This window comes from Trachurus japonicus, chromosome 3 (genome assembly GCF_045865225.1).
Source record: "Trachurus japonicus isolate A0001 chromosome 3, Traja_1.0".
In the NCBI taxonomy this organism is placed as follows: Eukaryota; Metazoa; Chordata; class Actinopteri; order Carangiformes; family Carangidae; genus Trachurus; species Trachurus japonicus.
This window is the reverse complement of record NC_140909.1, coordinates 15,445,491-15,470,061: the sequence shown is the minus strand read 5'-3', so window position 1 is coordinate 15,470,061 and position 24,571 is coordinate 15,445,491. Positions and strand designations below refer to the sequence as shown.

At 42.4% G+C, this 24,571-nt stretch overlaps 1 protein-coding gene across 4 annotated transcripts in view; it reads left to right on the top strand.

The window, feature by feature from the left end:
- Positions 1-24,571, top strand: part of kif26ba (kinesin family member 26Ba) — a 76,886-nt gene that overhangs the window by 28,874 nt on the left and 23,441 nt on the right. For all 4 annotated transcript variants that reach the window (XM_085763956.1, XM_085763949.1, XM_085763942.1 and 1 more), the window contains exons 4-7: positions 1,651-1,832; positions 7,651-7,858; positions 22,623-22,838; positions 23,509-23,602. In XM_085763956.1, the coding sequence (XP_085620082.1) occupies positions 1,651-1,832; positions 7,651-7,858; positions 22,623-22,838; positions 23,509-23,602 (700 nt within the window). The remainder of the gene's footprint in view (positions 1-1,650; positions 1,833-7,650; positions 7,859-22,622; positions 22,839-23,508; positions 23,603-24,571) is intronic.

Here is a 24,571-nt window from a genome sequence, read left to right as displayed (position 1 = left end):
TATGGTACATAAACTATAGAGGCATCTCATTTACAATAGGTAATTTATCAAGGCAGTGGGCTGCGTGCTTGGACCCCAGAAGCCCTCAGCAGTAAATATACGCACAGTGAATGTGATTTACACACATACACACAGGTGCAAAGAAGTGCAGACACATGCATGCACAAGGACACACACAGAAATACTCACAAGAGACATGCTGTACACGCTCGCAGATTAACTCTCACACAGGCCATAGTTCCTTTATTGGAGTGTGTGGTTTATGATTTAGGCGCTCTGCTGTCTGGCAACTGGCAGCACATAAAGAACTATAATCAATAATCCATATCTATTTCACGAATGGGTTGCCTACACACACGGATGCAAACACACAAACATGAACACACACGGCCATTCATATACATCAATGCAACACACATCTATGCACAGTGACAAACTAATGCATCACGCACGCTGTCATAAAACAGATAAATTGTCACATAAATTCTTCTTCATGTGTGACTGCATGTCTGAGGCATAGTCTGAATTTGGCACGGGCGACTCCAAACACTGCCCACACTAGGGGTTGTATTGATGCAGACCAACACACACACACACACACACACACATACAGAAACAACTACACTCAAGATTGCACTTTTCGTTGACAAGAAGAAGAGATTTGCTACAAGAAATAGAGAAATGTGTTTTTTTATGCCCTGCAGTGGAACCGAGATAACTATGAATTTAACATTTTGGTCACTCTCTCAGACACATATCAATAAATAGGGTCCAGTGACCTCATGGTGAAGGCACATACCATGCAATTGTAATTCACAACTACAGGCAACGGACCGGTGCTGCATCTCACACCCGTCCCTCTTTTTCCATGTTTCCTGTCTGCTGTGTGTCCACACTATCACCTATGTAATAAAGGCAGAATGGCCAAAAGATTCAGACCCTCATACTGACCAGGAAATGTAATTTCTTTAAATTGTTCAAATGTCTCTCTCTTCATCCTCACTAGCATTCCTCCCCGCCTGCGATCTAATAAAGCTCAAACGCCATGAACGATGATCCAATAATAAAGGACAAACAAAGGTGAATAGCTTAAGATGGCAGAGCAAGGGGACAGAGGGGATGGAAATGAATAGGGAAGGAAGAGCAATAAAAAAGAGTGGTGAGAGGAATCGAAAGAATAGAAGTAAGGGTGAAACAGGAGGAGAAGGCTTTAGGTTAAAAGAGAGAAACTGAGAAAAGGGTGTGTGTTTGTTTGTTTGTTTGTTTGTTTGTTTGTTTGTTTGTTTGTTTGTGTCTATCTGAGACTCATTCTGCTGCGGGTTCACTGTGATCACTGCGAAAGCTTATCTGCAGTCTGTCTGCCAAGGAAAACACACACACACACACACACACACACACACACACACACGCACAGATCCACATCTGTCAGGGAGTGTGTGTGTGTGGGGGGGTGAACTTTGTTGTTCATCTTTCTTTCTTTTTTTCTTACTTTCTTTCTTGGTGTCTTTACTGTTATAGATTTTATATCTCAACCACAGCAGATGGTTGATATTGATGACGAAGACAGACATGTTATCATTTCTAATCTTTAATCTTTAGTAGATTTTTTATCAGTTATAGTAAAACATCTCTCTCTATCTCTCTTATCAGATCTCCCAGATGATCTCTGAGGCCTCCAGAGAAGGACTGACTGAAGCTGCCCTGAACCGCTACAACACACACTCTCCCTCACACACAAATTCACCATCGCACACAAACTCTCCCTCTCACACTCCAGCTGTAACCACCACGGCTCCCACCGCCACCTCTGCTGCTGCCTCTTTCTTTGCCAGGTGAGACTCTTTCACATTAAAGTAGCTTCATCTTATTTTGAAAGGAAATGGCTATATGCTAATTGGTGTTCTCATTTTAGCCATCACACTTAATTAAGCTTGATCAGGTGCAATATTGATTTTTTGTTTTTGCATTACATCTCCACATCTGGTGTTTTCCAATTAGAAAGTGTTTTTGCACAGACTCTCACACTAATTCAACACCACCAGCTCTGCAGGTTTCTTTTGTGTTTGAATTTGACTAAAACATCCTCTGCGAGTCACAGTCAATGACTGAATGGAACAAAACAAAATTGAGAGACGTCTGCACCTACAAGAAGCCATTGATATTAGCATAACACCAACACTGTAGCAGTCTATTTTGCCATTATTCTGTGAGGAATGGTTTTTTGGGGGGGATTTAGCAGCATTATACAGACTAAGAGAATTAGTATTTCAGAGAATGTTGAATTTCAGTAAAAACACGCATCTTACCAGCTTATCTATGCAAATATTTATCACTGGGTTAACCCAGTACTCCAGCTTTAAAAGTGCAGACATTGACGATAATGCTTTCTAGTTTAATAAAACAAAATGAATGAAAGAATAAGTTCACAAATAACTACATTGTAAGATAAATAAAGAGGAAGGTGGGGGAAAATTGAATGCAATCATATTCTGTGCATAAGTGTTATTACTCATCTTTTTGTGAGTTTGTGCGTAAATCAACTATCCAGTCGTCAATGAGCTGTGTAATCAAATCTTGAGAAATGCCGAGTGACACAACTTAAATAAGAACCGGGTAATATGGGTAAATTATTGATGAATAAACATGGCAAGCTCAAAATGAATGTCTAAATTATTCATGGGTAACACAAGACTATGAGTGTGTCGCAGTGTCTTCACTATCGCTGATCGGTCTAATCTAATGAGCTGCTTTAAATCACATTTTAAATGACTTCAATCCAGCTTCTTCTCTTCTCCTCTCCTCTCCTCTCCTGCACACACACTCCTGTCTTTTGTGTCTGCGTGTCTGATATATGACTGACACGCAGCAGACAGTGACGTCTGTCTTTCGATGCACCAGCGACCACTCGTAAACTGTTCATGCTCACAAACACATGTGCGCACACACACACCCTCTCCTGAGCTTTCTCTCTCTGACCCCCTGAACCGTCAGGTAACAAGGACGTTTTACCCAAACACTCATGCGCATACACACATCTGGTTGTCATTCCAAACGTACAGCCAGCTGTCTTGCATTGATTTATGAGCATTAACCTTCTAAGTGAAAGAACATGGTTTATTTAATGGTGCAGGTGTCACTGTGCGTGTCAAAGTGTGTGTCTAGCTGTCAGTATTTTTCTCTTTTTGTTCTAGGCTGTATAATTACCGTAGATGCTCAAAGCTCTGATGTGTAATTTCCTCTTAAAATCAGTGTGACAACGTGTCACAGTGTTTGTTTTGTTTGCTTTTTGAAATTTCACAGACTAGGCATGCACAGTTTGTCTTCGTCTGAGTTTATAGTGGGATATCAGTTTAATTGGCAAAACAAAACCCCCAAAAAAGGATGTACACTCTGTCACCTTTTAGTTTTGACTCTTGCTGTGTGTATTTGTGTTTATGGTCGATTGATGCAGCCATGCAGCACTGGTAAATCCCATGGTTGTCCTGGTCTTTACTCTCAGACGTGGGCTGCATACAGACATTCCTATTACACACACACACACACACACACACACACACACACACACACACACACACACACACACACACACACATATACTCATGCTCGCTGTCTGCACACAGCAAAATCCCTGTGCCCACCACATCTCCTCTCACCTGATCCCTCTCTTCCTCCTCAGCCTCCTCTTCCTATCCCCTCATCCTCATGTCTTCTCCATCATCCTGCTTTCGTTTAATTGCTCCCTTTATTTCTTGTTGGCTCTCAGTCTCCCTCTCCTTTCTTTCTGTGCCATTGTCCTTTTTATACCTCTCCACTCCACTCCTAAAAATTCTTTCCTATTTCCACAATGACCTTTTCTTTACCTCTGCTAATGTGCATGTGAGTAATATCTTTCATTAGTACCAATCTGTCTGTGAATATGTCACACTCACACAGCAGTGCTCCATCTTCCCAGTGCTGCAGTGGCCTCTGGGGATGCTGGGATATAGACATGCTTTACTTGCCTGGGTTTTTGTGTGTGTGCGTGCTTGCATGTGTGTGTGCGCTTGCATGTGTGTGTGCATGCTCTCACTGGGGGAAGGGAGTCCCTATCAGTGCAGGAATTTTATACTGCATGCTCCAAGGATTGGATCTTTAGGGATTTGGCTGTGTGTGTGTGTATCGCTGGAGGTGGCAGAGTAAATGAATAGGTCCCAAGTGAATTGGTGAATTGGGAAGGTGTTGTTATTTTGGATGGAGGATGGCTGTGAGATGGAGGGGGGTGTTGCTGTGTCTCTGTTAACCTCTTGCCGCTTCTCTTCAGTTTTCTTTAAAAAGAAGAATTCAGTCAATTGTTAATTGGCCACCAGTTAGCCACAATTAATAATGGGTGATTGATGGTTTAAATAGGTGGCCAGTACAGAAATTACCATATGAAGTGCCTCAGAAACAAATGATTTAATATTAACTTAAACGAGTTATCCCTCATTAAAGAGAGGAACAATTTAATTTGCTTTAAGATGGAAACCAGAGAGTGATTTTAACTGTTCTGTCCATTCAGTAATTTCAGTTTCACATAGTAAAAATACCGACAACTTACACACACTAATTTCTGACATTACATTATTTGAAGATGAGCAACCAGCCTAGATATGTGGCCATAGTAACTGCATGTTGAACACAATGATGTATAAATATTTTATTGCTTAGGCTTGTTTGCACTTTTACAGTGCAATATATCTGATGGCTTTTTATGAGGGAGCCTGGAGTGTGTGTGTATTGGAGGGCACAATTATACACTAAGACAATAGATAGATAGTTTCAGTAAAGCCAGTCCTCTGCCCATGCCAGTCTTACTGACCCCATACGACACACACACACACACACACAATCGCTCGCAGTCCGTCCTTATATCTCCCTCCGCTGACGGCCTGTTAAATACAATGTAATTTGCTACTGAGGGAACAACACAGCCCTTGGACACCAGCCATAAATCAGCTTTTTGTGTGTCAGTGTGTGTGCATGTGTGCGTATTTCAAGTGAGTCTTTGTATGTACACTACATGTCAGGTGTGAGGGTGGATAGTGGTGTGAAAGGAAGAGGAAAAGAAAGCCAGAAAGCAAAGGAGAGACACATGAGGGGACAGAGGGGAAGAGAGGCAAGGATGGATGACGGGATCAATAAGGAAGGCTGAATGGATGGTGGGCTGGATGGGTGGATGTATGGAGGGCAGCTCGGAAGACAGCAAAGGATGAAAGGATAAAAATAACAAGACAGATAGGGATGGAGAGTTACATAGTAGGAAAAAATAAGGGATGATTATAGAGTGAGAGGGATTTAAAAGAGTTATGGCATGAATGACGGTGGTGGAGGAGGGGTGTGAATAAAAGGATGATGGCAACAGAGGAAGAGCTGATGGATAGAGAGATGGTGGAGATGGATGGAGAACAAGTGCCCTTCACTTTAGGGTTTGATTGGAATGGATCCACTCGGCCAAATCCCAGGCCACTTGTCATTAAACGCTCCCAATTAGCTTATGCCTTTGTGTGTGTGTGTGTGTGAGTGAGTGTGTGTGTGTGTGTCTACCCTGCTTAAAAGGTACTATCGATTAAATTGGTCAAGATGTGAGAACGTAATATGAGGATAACAGTACATGCAAATATCTGAAATTGATTTGGCTGATGAGTGCATGAGAAAAAGCAATAACAAAAACATTGTGACACATGTTTTGCTCAGGGAGCCTTTTGTTCATAAAAGGAATTTACATAGAAAGATGATTTGTTACAAGCAGGGGAGAAAAAGTGGGCATGCTACAAGTAGGAATTTCCAGCAGCAGCAGCATATAGACTGCGTATGAATCCGTCATGGTCATGTCTCATCCTACCACCACCAGCACTGCAGCAGCTGCAGCAGCCATGTTTCCATTGTTACTTAGAAATCAGGTAATAGATTTTAATTCAGACACATGTGACTCCTCAGTAACACCGCTATAACACGATTATTGTTTTAAAAGATACCGTAAATTCCTGCACCTGACAAAGACCAGCTTTTATAATCCGCTCTACACATGTATCTTCATGCCACCAGGGTGGCTTTAAGCATTCATGTAGTATAATAAGAAAACCAGTAATTGCTTCGGATCACATTTGCTGCAGTATGTATGTAGCCTAAGCTTAGCTGGCACACGGTGAGGAACCACTTAGGGGTCTGCTCGTGGAGCCGCGTTGCAGATGCACTAACACACACATCCACAGTCACACACACAGATTCACACACAAATCTCCTGGGAGAGCTAGTCAAATGGTGAAACGTTTCGTCGTTCCACGGGTCACTGAATCCCCCTCCCCTTCACCCCCCACCCCCCTTTCACTGTACCTCTCTCTCTTCTATTTGACTCTCCCCCCTTTTTCCCCCCACTCTCCCTTTCTCTCTCTCTCTCCCTCGCTCCCCCTCAGTCTCATTTCTGTAACCTGCTGCAGTTAATTGAAAGCCAATGGTGTGAGAATATGGCTCTTTGACAGAGAGTGTGTCAGGGCGCAAGGTCTTCTCTCTCTCTCTCTCTCTCTCTCTCTCTCTCTCTCTCTCTCTCTCCATAATCTTAGAAATATACGAGGATAGTATAAACCAGAATTGAGCATGAATCCCTGCCAGTGCCATTTTAGAGGTATTTTATTTTATGGTCTTGTTAATACAGCTGCTGTATGTGACTCAGATCGCCAGAAAATATGCCTGTTTGAGTTGTGGCTTCTAAAATCCCTATGAAGGAAATGCATTGACATATACAGTGAAGAATGACAGTAAAATCGCTACGGTGAATTATTGGGAGCAAATTCACTGGCTCTCCCTTAAGAAATATCTTTTTAACAGAGCCCCCGTGTTCCCAAACTGTCATCAAGTATTACAAAATTAGGCACATTATTCACTAGCCAGCTCTCACCACTGGCCGGGCTAAAATCATTCGGCCATGATAGTTTTAGCGAAGACAGTGCTGGTAATAAATGTCTCCTTACTGTGAATTCCTTCATATAGGTTAAAACAGCAGACACAAATATAGGAAATTTCTGCTTTGTAAGAAAGAAAGAGAGTTGGAAGATGGAAAAGTTTGACTTGAAAAATGATGCATTGATGTGCTGAGAGAGGCAGAGAGAGAGACGCAGCTGTGTTGAGGTAAGAAATGAGAACGCGAGGAGAAAAGAAGGACAAAGAAGTTTAGAAGTTGGAGTTAAAGGGAGGGAAGGAGTAAGTAGGAGTAAAGAGAATCAGAGCGCAGGAAAGATGGAGAATATATAAATATAATTTTTGGTGGCTCCTTTTGAGCTAAAATGCTAAAATGAGTCGAGCAGCAAGAAAGCAAATGAACCAACCACTCCCCATCCAGATGTTGCTACATATGTAAACAGCAGTGTGTGTGTGTCCTTGTGTGTACATGTGTTGAAGGGTGTGTAATCAAATTCTATTCTGCAATTAGCATATTTGCCATGGTTGTTGTGTGGTAAACTGAAGGGATGTAATTACAGACCCATGTAGTCATGCACATGTGCCACCGTAGTTCCTGTCCGTCCTCATCTGAAGCAATGTCATGTTTATGATATTGTTTTTACTGTTATTGGTTTTAACATAGTTATGAGACTGACTGGATCCTGTTTCCTCTCCCTCTCTGCTCTCCTCTCTTAGAGCTGCACAAAAGCTGAACTTGGCCTCCAAAAAGAAGAAGCAGAAGACCGCCGCAGTCACAGCCCCAGTGACATCAGCGTCACCGTCCTGTGACCCCCCTCTGTTCCCCACCAATTTCAGCTCCGCCCTGTTGATGGCCCCTCCCCCGGCCCCACCCTGCCTCCTCCGTGCAGCCAATAAGATAAAAGATACACCTGGGCTTGGAAAGGTAAGAGAACACATTTACTCTGACGTTTATACATTTGTACACCGTATTTACTCAAAATACAAAACAGGTATCTTCAGTTTTGTACCTACTTTGATTTTAACTTCATCAACTTTTCATCAGGTATTAATGTGTCTCCAGTGTCCACATTAAAAATCCAGTTGCTATGTTCAGCTCATGGTCACATTGCCCACTTGAGTAAAAGGGTCCAAGAATACATCAAACAACAACAAAAAAAATCTGAAAAACATGGCAGTCATCCATGAAGTTGTGTTTACTTGCTTTTTGAAGCAGTGGAAAAGTTTTATTTGACAACCAAGATGCTGAAAGAAAAAAAAAATAGAGAATGAGATGAGAGACTGCTTCGTGTATTTACTGGATAATTGCTTCTATAGCTGTGTGCACCTCTACATTTGTGTGGTCAATCACTATCCCAATGTAATCCAATTACCCAAAATGCACGTTAATACCAGGTGTAAATGGGTATTGATGACTAGGCAGGAATTTCCATTATTTTCCTTCTAAATGGCACATGACTCACGGCAAGAGGTTAGTCAGACTCATCACTTGGCATCCATTGATTTTTCTGACATGTGCACCACCAAATGCCTTCTCTCAGTAAAGACTAAAAAGTTTATTATTGTAGATGTGAACTCTCATCATGTGACTCATCATCCTCCTTGTCTGGATTTCAACACATGCCTTAGGCCAGAGCTGTGCAGAAACCCGTGATTCAATTAAGGTCAAAAGCGTTTTATCACTTCAAACCAGGGCCAAGTCCAAGTCTCTTTGTTTTTTATCTGTTTAATTGAGGACAAATCAAAATGTTTGTTTTTTCCCTGTTTAAGAGGACTGTTAGTTAATACTAGAAAGTGTTGATAATTAGTTTTATGTGACTTGTAACATGTCACAAGAGTAACTAACACTGATTTGGTTTTAGTTTGAGTCCACAATCTACAGGAATGTGCTAAAATCCCCAGCTGTTGTCGTGACCTTGGCCAGTTTGTCTGTGTGTGCGTGTGTGTGTGTGTGTGTGTGTCTACTTGCGTGTGCGTCACCCCTGCTGTACCATCCCGAAATGTAGCCTAATGGTTACCACGGTAACACATCTCAGGCTGACAAAAGTCATCTGTCACCGTTGCTCGTGGTTGATGAAACGTGTGTGTGTTGTGGATGTGAGGGGGTGGAGGGGGGTGGGTGGGGGGGGTCATGCTTCTCAAGTGTGTGCAATATTGATCGTCCATGTAATGAGTTTTTAGTGCCCCCTCCTCCACAGTTTGAGTTTGAGGCTCACTGACTATTCGTGTGTGTGTGTGTGTGTTTGTATTACTGCTGGAAAATGAATGAGAATGGATATGAAATCAAAACAGCAGTGTCCGTTACTGTACACAGAGAGTGAAAAGGGTTCACACACATGTGCAGCTGTGTTTTTGTGCACATGTGCACATGGGCAAGAGTGAATCACAGCTGGGTGCAGATATTGTGTCGTTGAGCTCCTGTCTGTCTCGGTGTGTGCACTTGAATGTGTGACTACCTTTACTGGACTACCTTTATTAGACAGCAGACAGTAAAGAGCCAGACAGAAACAACCCACAAAGACTTGTTGTGTGCCTGCAACCATTTGGCTACGTCATGTAATTTAAAGTGTGTTCGTTGCGTGACATTTATATTAAATACTAGATGAGAGGAGAAACCCAACCACTCATATCAATTCAATTAACTTATAATGAGATGTAGTAAAATGACTCTTTGCTATAATTAATCCAGAATGGCAGTAACAAAGATGTAGTTAAAAAAAAAATTAGAGCATTAGGAAACAATCTGAAAAACTCAGATGTAATAAAGTGAATCAGCAGCCAATTGATGTGGAGCTATTTGCTTGATCTGAATCACACAAACTCTCCATGTTGTGGTTTGGGTCTGATTCATGATCTCATTTAGCATTTTTTCTGTCTTGTTGGCCTGTCTGCTATCTAACGAATACTAACAAATATAATATATAATAGTTAAAGCTGCACTTCTGATGAAGTCATCATTTACAGAAATGTGAGTTATAAAATGATGCTTTCACATATCTTGAAATCTCATATTCAGTTTAGTTTTCCTCATTTATTAGACTTTTTATGCAACTGATCATTATATGTGTTGGGTTTTTTTTCTTCTTTTTGTTTTGTCGCTCCTCTGAGCCCCTATCTCAGTTTCTCTCCATATGGAGGTGACAGATGTCTCCGCAGTCGTCAGGGAGACAGACTCACGCTCACATATTTACAAGCACCCACTTACACAACAGCCAAATAATACTCATATTACACACCCCAACACACAAAGAAAACACACAGTTTGTCCATGTTCAAAACTGCGGTCACCGAAAAACCATCTTCACTGTCTCCCTTTATCTCATTTCATGCCTGTGCTTCCCATGATCCTCTGTGATCTTGCGATAGATTTGATCAGCTTGTGTGGCCCAACCTGCTGCTGTGTACAAATGCTTCCTACAACTGCTGTTTAATTACAAAAAAACACGCCTTTCACAGTCATGTGGATTTCTCCCAGTGATATGTGTTACTGTGGGGAACTTTAATCAAAGACTCCAGTTGTTTTACCATCTTTTCCTCAAACAAGGGTGTAATGAAAGGAAATATATAAATAGGGAATACATATGTATATGTTTTGGAAATACATTGCTTAATTTTTAAGTATTTTTGGGTGCTTTTATGCCTTTAATGGACAGGTGAGTTGGAGAGAGACAGGAAATGGGGAGACAGAGGGAGGGGAAAAGACATGCAGCAATTTAGCCTCTGAGCTATACGACGCCTCTATAGTACAGCGGCTAAGCATGAAAATTGTGCACTTTTTGAAAGAAACATGAAACTTCTACCATAGTTAGTTTATACCATGAGGTTTATTTTAAGATCGGGAGGGAAGTCAGATTTGACCTCTGAGGCCCGGGAGAGGTCAAATCCAAGATGGCCGCCAATAATATTCAAAAATGCCTATCGCTGGAACCAAACACGGTAGAAAAACACTTAAGGTGTCATTTCCCACTAATGTTTGGGTGCCCATTCTCTTGGTGATACCTTTGAGACCAATAGAATTCAAAAAAATGCATTTAGATCAATGTGGAGGTCAAATAATGCAGACATAGGGAGGTGAACAGTGCAAAAAGGTAGTTTATTTCCAAAATAATAGCCTAACAGTGATGATGATGTTAATAATGATGATAATAGTGCCAATAATAATAATCATTATCATAATAAGTTCTTTTTTTTAACTGATTTATTATTAACTCATTGGCTGCCAGCCATTTTCAGAGCAGAGAGCTGCATACTGCCAGCCGTTTTAGAGCATTTTTTACAGACCCTTTCAAGACCCACAGAATATTGTGTTCATGTAAACATGTAAACACCAAAACTACCAAGAGTAAGAGTAGACTCTCTTCTTTCATTAGGAAAAAAAAGTTTGTTTCTACCTTTTTCCATTCTTTAGTAAACGGCAGTAGAACATTGGCTGGTGGTGTCCGATGCTGTGTGGAAGCATTGCGAAGGCCCATGGAGGGGAGTTGACACAATGTGCTTTCGCCCAGTTCTCAATTTCAACCCAAACCCGAGTAAGGCCGATGGGTCGGGTTGGTTTGGCACAAGATGCTGTGTGTATCTCCAAAAAACCACAATGTTTTTGTGGCCGAAATTGAATCAGTTTCACCCGCTGATAAGGTGCTGCTGCGTCACCGGCACCATCTGCTCTCGCTGCAAAGAAAGCATGTCACTTTTTTAGTTTAGTTTTCTTTTTTTTTGTTGGGCTGGGCTGGGTTTGGCCAGACAACTAATGCTGGTGTATCGAGCTCTGTCGGGTCCGGGCTTAAAACCCACGGGCCGGGTCAGGTCGGGTTGTAATTTTCAGGCCCGTTGAGAACTCTACTTTGAATGTCAAAGTGAAGAAATTTAATGAAGTGCAGGTAAACGGCGGGAGTAACTATTGGCACTTTTCCACTACACAGTCACGGCACGGCTCAGTAAAGGTGCTTTTCCATTACAGCTGAGTTCTCTAGTTCCTCCTCAGCAGGGGTGGGGGGATCGCAAGGCCACACTGTTTCTCTCTCTATTTTCGATCTTCTCGTCAGCTCCAAACTAACTTGTCTGTTCCTCGATTACGGACCACAGCGTGGTTTTCCACACAGCATCATTTAACTCGGGTGAAGGAATAACAACTGTCTCGGTACAGATGAATTCTCATGTCGGACATCGCGCTCACGACTCTTCCAGTGACAACGCTCTGCCCGATCAGTGGAAGGCAGTCGGCTGACGTCACGTTTTAGGTATGGCCGTTCCAGGATTGAGGACTACGGCCCTCTCCAGGAGCCGAGCTGGTCCTCAAAGGGATGAGGGACGGCCGCAAGGGTGGCTGGTGCCCTGAGGGGACCTCTACACGACGCTGGCTGGCCCTCTATAACGGGAACCCCGCCTGGCTGCATCCCACCGGCTGGCGGTCAGCTGGGGGCAGTTTGGGCTCGTAATGATTATAGAAGGTGGCGGACCAGCTGCTGATGCAGAAATGGGTCCGTATGGGCTGTATCATGTCGTAGTACTCACGATGGCGCCTGACGTGCAGGTAAACACGGAAAGCCGTATGACCCAGTAGCCAAATACCTCGTCATCTAATTAGTGACACGCATGAATGGATGAACGAGATTCCCACTGTCCCTACCTACTATCTAGCAAAACCCCTTGACAACCGGCTTTTGATTACAGCGAGTAGAGCCGTTGGTGACAGGGTTGGCGCGTGGCCGGGTGGTGGTCCGCCGGTCCTCTCCAATCTCGCACCGCATGTTTGTGGAGAACCTGGTGCTAAATCACTTGCAGACGACCTGATTCTGGGTCAGGGTTTCGTACGTAGCGGAGCAGCTCCCTCGCTGCGATCTCTTGAAAGTCAGCCCATGATCCAAGCTTTTGTCGGTCTGAGGGCGTGGGCCCCCAGTTGGCAGTCCCCCTCATCCCTCACCGGTGGACCAGGGGCACGGTGGCAGCCCTCAGTCAGGCAAGGATAGAGGAGGAGGAGCACCAAGTGGACCAGAGCCTGAGAGCCAGGGAGAGAGTAACAAGCGGCTGTGGTGTACTAGTGCCACGAACAGAGCCGAGAGACAGTGTCTCTTTAACTCATTGGCTGCCATTGATGTCTATAGACATGTTGTTTCTGTTGTATATTAACTTCAAAGTCACTGTTCTGCTTGACATGTTTCTTTCCACAAAAAGCTTGTTTTCTCAGTGTTCTGGTCAAAAACAGGTGTTTTGGTCAATAATAGGTGTTTTTGGCGAAACCAGCCAATGTTCTACTGCCGTTTACTAAAGAATGGAAAAAGGTCGAAACAAACTTTTTTTCCTAATGAAAGAATAGAGTCTACTCTTTCTCTTGGTAGTTTTGGTGTTTACATGTTTACATGAACACAATATTCTGTGGGTCTTGAAAGATCTGTAAAAAATGCTCTAAAACGGCTGGCAGTATGCAGCTCTCTGCTCTGAAAATGGCTGGCAGCCAATGAGTTAATAATAAATCAGTTAAAAAAAAGAACTTATTATGATAATGATTATTATTATTGGCACTATTATCATCATTATTAACATCATCATCACTGTTAGGCTATTATTTTGGAAATAAACTACCTTTTTGCACCGTTCGCCTCCCTATGTCTGCATTATTTGACCTCCACATTGATCTAAATGCATTTTCTTGAATTCTATTGGTCTCAAAGGTATCACCAACAGAATGGGCACCCAAAAGTTAGTGGGAAATGACACCTTAAGTGTTTTTCTACTGTGTTTGGTTCCAGCGATAGGCATTTTTGAATATTATTGGCGGCCATCTTGGATTTGACCTCTCCCGGGCCTCAGAGGTCAAATCCGACTTCCCTCCCGATCTTAAAATAAACCTCATGGCATAAACTAACTATGGTAGAAGTTTCATGTTTCTTTCAAAAAGTGCACAATTCCCCTTGATTTGAGGGCTTAACCGCTGTACTACTAATATATATTTCTTGGTGAGAGTGAGATGAGAAGTCCAATCCCACTCTCATATCTGTCCATTGAATATCAGTGTACTGTTTTCCCACTGAATATGAAACTGCCAGATGATGATTGGCTTATTTTAGCTTTAAGTAAAGCTAGACTGGCTGTCTTCCAAGAAATACTGTAGCCTGGGACCTAACCTCCTGTTAAACCACAGCTTATCATTCGTATACGTCAGTGCAAAAATTTAACAAAAGAGATATATTGTATCTACAAAGTGAACAATGAGGTTTTTGTCATTTTTTAATTTCCCTGTACGGGCGTGTTTGCTGAAAGGTGGTCACTGCTGTGGGTTGAAAAGCATCCGAATAAACGAAGAAGAAGCAGTGGTACCAAGGCATGGAGATATTTATGGTATTTGGACCATAACAAGCCTCTTCTGTGAAATCAATTGAAGCTTGCCAAGACCTAATCAAACACACGCGCACGCACACACTCACACAAACATATGGGATGAAAATGGCTGTGGTGACATTTCTCCAGTAAAAATGTCACCTGCAGTGGGGGTCGGCTCCCCACTGAAATGGCATTTGCACACGTTCACGCTCGCACACCAGCTCTCATGCTCACAAATTCATAGGATTATAGTGTACAATAGAAGATGTCAAGGAAGCAGCAAAGCCCCCGGTGGAAGTGGGTACGATACATCCTGAAGAATACACAGGCTTGTCTGCGGGTGTGATGGGGGGTTTGTGTTCTCCCCGATGTTAATATGGCAGAAAACAGATTGAGACGTCACATATAAAGCCAGGGGAAATCAACCTGCACAGGTCAGGTGTACTGTGGTGTGTGTGTGTGTCGGGTGGGGGGTGGGTGGGGGGGGGTGTATTACATAGAAAGAGCGAAAGAAAGATGGCGAGGGTTCAGTCTTGTTCCCCTTAGGGATGTCAAATTAAATATAATCCCTCACTGGATCTGTCTGAGAGGCATCTGTATCTCAAGCTCCCCTCTGTTATTTCTGTACATGGAGCCTTTCTACATGTTGTTGGTAAGCTACGTCTCACTTTAATCAAATCAGCCAGCTGGGAGTCCTCATTCAGACCACTGACTGCAGGCGGAGGAGATGTGTATTGGTCGTGGAAATTAAGCTGTACATGTATTAGCACCTGGAAAAACCAACTGTAAAGTTACATAGATATAAAGAATAAAAAAGCATTTAGATAGCCTCCCTTTTGATTACTCTTTCTATTCATATAAAATAACTAAATTTCAGCGATGGGCTTCATCAAAGTTCACACACAATGACACTCACTCATTCAGCAGCGGTTGAGATAAACTAATCTTTGTAAGACAAATTATGTAATTATAGGTTTTTTCTTTTTGGTCAAAGTGCACTGAAAACATGATTGATTTTTTCTTATATACATAAAAGCATTAAAACAATAGATTAATAAACAGTAGTACGTAATATGTAGAATTTTGCAGCATTGCCTATTTATTGTCCTACAGTTATTTTATTCATTTAGTTTTTGAAGCTCTGGTGGCATGGCACAAGGGTAGGAAATGTTAATATGCCTGATGCCTTTGCCCTGAATTAATCTAAATCTCACATCCAATATTTCAACAATTATTGGACGGGATGTCATGAAAATTGGTGCAGACATTACTGTAATTGAAGTCACCAGCGAGGTTGAGAAATCTGTTGGGGTGAGTTGTACTGTATCAGTGTTGATCACTGATACAGCTGCAAGGCTCTCAAAGGTAAACCACCACAATAACAACAATTCCCCCAGCAGCTACTGTAGCAAAACACTTCATGATTATAAACTACGTCAGCGGAGAATATTATCTGGACACAACCACAGCATTTTTTGTGCACCTTTTCTTTTGGACCACGAGTCCCTGCAGATGGTGATTATTTGTTGCTGTGTAGCCATGTTTCAGTGACAAGAAAGATGTTGATGTCAGTCTGTCAATCTCCAATGGGATCGTGGCAGCTGTAGCTCAGTGTCACTGCATTAAAAGCCCTTTACAGGAGTCACATAAACCTGAAATATATAAGAACGTCTTATACTGTAGTCTTTGATTAATGACAGACCACTGAGTCTACAGGTGCTGCCACAGCAACCCAAGATATTGGTTGTGACCAAATAGGTTACTCACATTCCCCATTATAGGCTCCGCTCAATTTTGTGCTGAGTGCATATTAGCAAATGTTACCATGTTAGTATGGTAGTTGTCATTATGAACATGTTATACTAATGTTAGTATTTATTAAAAAGCCCTAGCATGCCTAAATGCAGTACGTACGGCATGTCTGCTTTATGTTATTTTATTTTATTTTATTTTTTGTCTGCTAAACTGATCCACATATTTTTTTTAAAGTTCACATGTGGATCTTCTCTTTAAAAAGTTCACATGTGGAGCTTCTCTTCTCTTCTCTTCTCTTCTCTTCTCTTCTCTTCTCTTCTCTTCTCTTCTCTTCTCTTCTCTTCTCTTCTCTTCTCTTCTCTTCTCTTCTCTTCTCTTCTCTTCCTGCTGTATGGATAAGTTTTATCTCCTGCCCTACCATCCCTTGATCCCTATCCTCTCAGCTCTTTTCCATATCTGAATGACAATGAAAGACTGTGGGAGTTTTTTCCATCCCTTTCATCTCTCCAGCCAGCATTTTGCACTCACTCACACACACATACACACATGCGCACACACACATTCACTCACTCACTCACAGATTGCGACTTGACCTTGGGGGAAAATGATACTATGACAGCTAATCAATTTTTAATAGCAGCTACGATCCCTCTCAGGCCACAAGCTGTGTGTGTCTGTGTCATGAGTGAGCATGTGCAAGTGCATTTTCCACGGGCATTTGTGTGTCTTCATGCCTATCTGGGGTGTCTGTATGTGTGTTGTATCTAAATGAGTGAGTGAGTCTGTTATGGGAATCCAGAGAGAGACACTTTGTTCCACCTTGTAGCTGAAATATTAATGCTGTCAGTCCTGACATTGCTGCGGCATGTGACTGACATAAACACACACACTTGCACACACGCACACACACACACACACACTTATAATGGGGTGGACCACAGTGTCAGGTCTTGGCTTGATGTTACCTTTGGTATTGGCTTATTGTAAACTAACTGAATAAAAAGACCAAAGCCAACATGTTCTGTCACTCAGGATATTCTTATTTACTGTAATAACACATGTGTGACTCTCCACCTGAGCCCATTCATTCATTCATTCCAGCTGAACTGTCACTAATGTCAGAATATCAGCTTTATCCTTTACAAAGTCATGTACTTGATCCAGGACTTTGATTTTGTTAGTCTCTTGTGGCTAAATGTCAAATTTTGTTTAATTTTGTTAGCGTGTGCATAGTTAACTTTGACTGTGAAGTGTTCAGACTTTACCCAGAATTACAGTGCATAGTTATTTTATCATTGTTTGTAAATGTGCTATACAAATAAAGTTATTATTGCTAGTATAGTAAAGTTCCTTCGGGTAAAATCGACTGACACACAGGTTCAAACCTCACAGTTGTGAGATCTCTGCAATACGTCCAACATGGATCTTCTGATACTGACCCGGGGTGAATAAATTAGAATTGATCTGAAGTCTGAACTTGCTATTCCCATATGGTATTTGTCTTTCTCTCTCTATTGCTCTGTGCATGTGTTTTCACGGATGTGTGTTTCTGCAGTCTTTGGGAACCAATTAGAGCTCAGTCTCAGTCTCCTATTGATTTTCCAGCCAATAGTAATGAAGCACTGCTGTGAGGGACTATTGAACAGTCTTCCCCCAGCTCAGGGTTGTTTGTTGCTGTTTAGCTGAATTCCTTTACTTTAATTGGCTCAAAGACTTCATTGTGACTAAGTGTGGGGTATAAAGTGGAGGAACGGGAAGCTTTACATCCAAGAGAGTGTCCTAGGGGTCAGGGCTGTTTCTCAGAAAAAAAACACGACTCCTTGTCTCAACATCTGTCAAAGCTTGTGCCCTTCAGCACAGGAGTGAACCCCCAATCTGTTCCACATGAGATCAGCAGACCTATAGTCCAGACACAGCCGGTTAGACTCACATTACTGCACAACGTATATACCGGTTGTTCTCCAAACCAAAAAGAATTGAAATAGTCACACAGATACAGAGGAAGGCAAACAAACTTGCTCCTCCAGCATCTCTCCTCCCTCTCCCCTCTTCTTTCTCTCTCCACTTTGCATCTGTATTCAGCGCAGGATCAAGTGAGAAAATGGGAAAAGTGTGGAAAGGAAATAACCGACAGTGGCTGTGATTTTTCTTGTCCCTTTGTTCAGTGGAAGGGAGAGAAAGTTGGACAGGGAGAGGATGGAGACGACACAAAGAGTAGAGGGGAGAGAACAGCGTGGGTGGACAGTGATATCGAGCAGTTCTTCGTTAAACAAAAAGGGAGACAGGAGAAGGGAGAGGTCTGTGTGTGTTGTGAAAGTGGGAGGCAGAGAGAGCAGGATGGAGTGAACAATTGAAGAAGGGAGAGAGGACGAGAGGGATGAGGGGATGCGAAGGGCTCAAGAGAGAAATGGGCAGTCTGAAATCACAGTGAGACCATTGTGACGATGTCATGTTATTAACCAGAGTTACATCAGTGACCTATTTCTCTCCGACTCTCTCTTCCTTCATTTTCTCTTTTCAGAAACAAACATCGCTAACTCTTTCTTTCTCTACCTCCTTATTCATTAATTAAACAGACTCAAGAGTCCATTACCTTTGTGTTCTTCCTACATATGTGTGTCCATTATGTCACAGGTAATGACTCACCAGTGGAACTTCCTGTTGAACGTTGTTGATGTGTTCAGGACTGAAACAATACATCTTTTTTTTATGGAAACGCCCATATGCATTTCAGCGGTATAAAATCTGCTGTACAGACTGAAGTTCCCGCTGCCAGAACGAGAGTGACGTTCCCTATGGCTGGTGTCATTTTGCTGATGTATCAGATTCTCTAATAGTGTTTGGTGGTCATCAGCCCAGAGCTTTGATAGTCTGAAAATAGGGGGAATGGAGTTTAATGGCCCCATGTATAAGCCTTGCCTTTTCACATACGGCTTCAGTATTTTTGAAAAACGGACATGGAGTAGCATTATAGGCCCATTTGTACATCAATCACATACACGCAAACTCTGACAACCCTCTTACCTTTCACACTCTCAGACAAGAGGTGGAAATGGGCTCTCAGAGGGGCGGTGGGGTGGGGTGGGGGGCTTTATGAGTTACGCCTTGTAAAGCGTGCAACGGTAAAATCCTTCCCCCAGGCTCTTACTGATGTGATGGGCTCTTTTATTGGGGTCAGGAGAGGGTGTAGCACGGACTTGTGTGTGTGTGTGTGTGTGTTGGTGTGAAGTGCTATGGGATTTTTTTTTTAAACACAAACTGTTGACCTGACAGTAAGCCTTAGTATCTGAGATCACCGGGGTCACAGAGGTCACATATTTATTGTGTTCAGGTGAAATCTCAGTTGATCTGACTGAGACCCTCATCGAGAGAGACACTTATACACACACACACACAATTATCTTCATCTGGCAAAGACTTCAACAGAGACGCTCTCATGCACACTGGCTCACTCTCACAATTTATTGAACCAACTCCCCTAAATGGCCTGTGGTCATTTAATGATGCAACCAAAGGCAAGCCTGTTAATGTGCTGTATTAGGTGTGTGTGTGTGTTGTGTGTGAGTGTGTGTGTGTGCCAAGGAGAGAGAGAGGTGCACATAAACAGGGACACGGTGAGAGCTGTCTGAGTGTCATTTGCCTTTGTGCCCTTTGCTTGGCAATGTTTTAGTTACAAGCAGGCATTTATTATGCTTTTCTTTTCTAACGCATGTAATTCAAGATGAGTTTGTTGAGCATGACATGACCTTGTTCTGGTCGCCTCCAGCTCTTCACTCCAGGGCAATAGAATAATTAATTGAAAATACAGTCATTTGTATAATAGGACGTTGATCTTTACATTTCTTACAGAAGATTGCTTTATATTCGTATGTATGTTACTGATATTATTTATCTGCACAGTAATGCGGTGTGCATAATTAATACAGTAATCCAATTACTTGAATTTTAACATGAGAATACTATATTTACAGCATTTGATAGACACTATATTTTTCATTAGTTTGCCTCCTCATCTCTGGCTTTTCTCTCTGATCTCATCCCCGCTCAACGCTAACAGATCTGAAGCTAACACATACAACATTTTAATCATTAACAGTCTTTCCTCTTTTCTTTGAATGCTCTCCCTCAGAGTGCAGTGGGATTTGGAGTGTTTTGCGATCACTATACGATTCATACTCCCGTGGTGGTGTTTAACGGGAAGCGCAGAGAAGAATCACACTTCAGACAATGATTCATCTGTGCTAACAAGAAGAAACAGACGAAAGATCTCTCTCCTTCCCTCATAGGAGCCACATAAACACAGCACAGCACGCTTTTCATCTAACCCGCACCTCTGTGCCCTGACGACATAAATCCGTACCCTGTTTAGACAACATATGGCATGACACTCGTAAAAATAGATTTCTCACATCTTTTTTTACTATAACCCTGTGTTATTAAAGTCATATTAACGCACAACTAGTTGTGTAACAGTATATTCTAGCTGGAATTATCCTGCTGTTTCCTAATCTCTTGAAAGATGTCAGGAGTTTTCTTGCAAAAGTACTTAAGTAGCTCAGTAGTCGTCTATTAATCTATTATCCACATATCCATCCATCTTTTGATTCTAAATCCGACGCTCATCCTTTTCAAGGTCTAGAGCCTGGTGCCTATCCCAGAATACACCAGGGAAAAGCAAGGTGCACACAGATACCGGGATCCATACATTAATGTGTCTTTTCAAGGACTGACCCAGAGCAGGATGAACTTGCAATCCTCCAAACGGGACTGAGTCTCACAGACGCTAAACCAATGGTGTACTTGAGCAGTTTCTGTCGACTCATAACGTCAACCGTATAAGGATGAGGAAATGCATATCCGCTGCCTGTCAGTCCGTATATACCAGCCGCGCTGCAGTTTGTTAGACATTCAGCTCTTTGCATCTGTCATGCCCTAAACGGTCGTGTCCAAAAAAATCTATGTGTTTTCTGCCGACAGTTTTCAAATCTGGAGCCAATTTACGGTCGGGCACTTCCACTGAGATGGATTTCACAGTCTGGCCATCATTCATCATGTTAGCGAGCAGAAGCTGAGCTTGTTGGATCCTTGTTTTTACATTTTTACTTTGCATGTCCACATGAGCTTTCAGAGCCCTGACTCTGCCTGTCTTTTGATGCACGTTACCCATGATAATAGCATTAGACGTCTACTTTTGAATGAGCACAGTCGTGAAATATGATTATGTGTTGCTTGTTTAAACATGAGTGCAAGGTGCACTGGAAACAATCTAAGTTGAGATCACAGAAGCATGATGGTCTTTTACTTAATAACCCTGCAGGAACTTAAAGCCTCATGGAAATGGATCAATAATAGAGTAAAAAGCATCTACCTGGATTGAGATAAAACTCCTGCATGCGTTCAGAAAACACAGAGACATTACATAGTGACAGTGAATTTAAGAAAGGAGAAATGTACAGGTGTACAGGGAAATTAAGGTAAAAAAACAAACAAACAAAAAAACCTTTTAAAACAGACTTTCCTTACTCAGTTCATGATTCAACCACTTGCCGAGTGTAAATATCAACTTACATTTGTGAGCTGGTTTGGCTTTTCTCTTGGATAATGCTGCAGCTTGTAGCAGGAGGAAAGGTTTAGGGGGAAACATGGAGAGAGAGATGGACAGAGTCAGTGACTAAGGCAGTGATGAAACAAGCAAGAGAGATGAGCTAATGCATGAGACAGAGAACAATAATAAACAGCTAAAAAGTCCTTCAAACTTTTAAAACATCTTTAACCAACAGAGAAAAGGTTGTTTATGTGTTGAAATGTTCTGGAACGAGCTCAGATTTGATGACGCAGCGTTTAGCATCCTCCGATATCAAAGAAAACAACAGCAGCTGTCAGACGGTAATTTGTGGCTGCTAACACTTCGTGACAGGAGTGGGAGGAAAGGAGTAGGGAGAGGTGGAGAGAAAGCTAAAACAGGATTCTTGCACTTCAGGCTTTTGATGTGTGGCAGTGAGCTGAAGGTAGGGAGGGTGGGTGAGGAGAGAAAAAGGAAGGGATTTGGGATAGAGGGAGAAGAGATAACGAAAGAATGACGGGTAAAAGAGGAAGAGGGAGCTGGTAGGGAGACGTTCTTAGGGTAAATAAGGTGATGAGAGTGAGGGAGCAAGTAGATACTCATGAAAGAAGTAAAACGCTGAATGTTGTGGTTCTTTGAGAGTCTTGTCGCAGCTCAGGTGCAGATAAGTTCAAATGCCTTCGAGCAACAATCCTGCAGAAATATCAAATCTGTTCTAAGTTTAACGTCGGGACGGTTTCCTCAGAACAAAAACTTTCATAGCAAAGTGAAGGAGAAATGTGTAATCAGCATGAGAAGAATTCAAAACTCGTCAGGAACCGAGCAGAAAGCACGTCGTGGTGTTTGACAGACAAGAGATCTACGAGGAGCTGCAAAGACAAAGCTGAATGTTTGAAATGTCATTGATGTTCTTAGCTGCAGTGTGACTTTTAGCTGGAGGGATATTTGACTTCATGAATGCTCATGTGTGTCCTGTGATTATCTCAAACACTGGTTTCCATAGTGACTAATCAGAGGTAATCAAAACCATCTATTTCCTGTGACTTACCCTCAGGTGAAGGTGATGGTGCGGGTGTGCCCAGTGTCTCAGTCGGACGCAGCAGAGTCCAGCTCCTTCCTCAAAGTGGACCCCAGGAAGAAGCAGATCACCATCATGGACCCTTCAGCCAATCAGACGCCAAACGCTGCTTCCCAGAAAAGGGCGGGAGCCAATCAGGTCCCCCCGAAGATGTTCACATTCGACGCTGCTTTCCCTCCTGATGCTTCACAGGTGAGAGAAAAGATTCTGACTTTACACAGCAAATGACTTGGATTTGATTTTAATGTAAAAAGCCATCGTGACATTACACAGAGAACGTTTTCTTTAAAAAAAAAACTGTAGAAAAAACTGTAGAAAAAAACCTGACAGTTTCTGACAGCTGCGATTTTCTTGCTTAGTTATTAGAAAGTGTCGACAAACTCGTGACATCCTGGCTGTAAAACCTCCGTTGCTGGAATTTACATATAAATGAAATCCAACATAATGGAAAAAGTTTGACATTTTGGAAAATATTCTAATTCTTTAGTTAGATGAACAGATTGATACCAACATCTTGTCCACATGCTAAATATAATATGTCTGATGTCACTCCAAGGCTAACTTGGTCCAACTTGCTCCAACTTGGAGGCTTAAAAGCTTCCAAGTTTGACCAGTTGGACGTGACTGCAGCTCCCCGTGATCGACTTTCTAAGAATGTCATGGCTCACCATGAAGACGGATAATTTAGATTTGACAGTCAATGTTTCACCATTATTGGCAGATTTAGAAATGGCCGATGCGATTTATACAAAGAATCAAAAAAGACAACACCTTTTGTCAAATGGTTTACGTGTACTAGCTGTACGTTTTCTTCTTCTTCCCGCCTCTCCCTTCATTTCTCCCTCTGTCTTCCTGTTGCCAGGCGGAGGTGTGTGCGGGAACAGTTGCCGAGGTGATTCAGTCGGTGGTGAATGGAGCAGATGGCTGTGTCTTCTGCTTTGGACACTCCAAGCTGGGTAACACTCACTCACACACACACACACACACACTCGTTAACACAGGCTAGAAAATCAGAGCATGTGCAGCTTGTGAACCGTCTTCAGTGTGTGTGTGTGTGTGTGTGTGTGTGTCTGGCCGTCAGTGTGTCAGTCTTTGACTTGGCTGTCTCTCCACTGGCCCTCATCTACCAGAGAGAGAAAGAAGAGGATTAGTGTCTACTGAAGCTGAAAGCTTTCTCAGTCTGCTCTGTCTGTGTTTCTGTCTTCCTTTCTCTCGCTCTAATCCCTCTGAAGCTGGGTTTTTAGAGAAGCTGTCTTAAAAAGGGTCAGGACCTCTCACTGCACACTGCAACATGTTTGAACCCATACGCATGCAGTGCCACAAAGACCCACCACACACACACACACACACACACAAACATGCACACACACACTCAAACACTGACAATGTTCTTCAGCTCTAGGTCAACCCCTGTTGTGTTTATCCCTGTACATGCAAGCGGCATTATCCGCCTTGGCTTGTGATCTTCATACATCCAGTTGGAGTTTGTAAGTCTCCTTGAACTGCTGGCAGAGAGTTAAAATGGTGCAGTTCAGCAGGGAACACTTCAGTGTTAATGGTTGAGCCATTTACTGGATCAAACAGCGATGAGGTTTTGTGTGTACACACATGCAAACCACTGTGCTTCTGTGTTGTGCTGCGGGGAATGTGTCCCTTGCCAAATATGTAGTAAAACTAAACTCGGCTCATTTCTAGATGTGTAACAGTTTTGGTCTATCGTGCAACATCGCTACAACAATGGTCCAATGGAGCAATAAACACGAGAAGTTAGACAATCAGACTGTAAAAAAGCAGCACTTTAAACTGATTAAGTAAAGTTTAAAAATGCTTAAAATTTACCTCTGTGACCTGCAACATCTGGCAGGAAACTTTGTCATTCTCCACATCTGCCTCTACCGTACTTGCTTTCCTGAAACTGAAAAAGA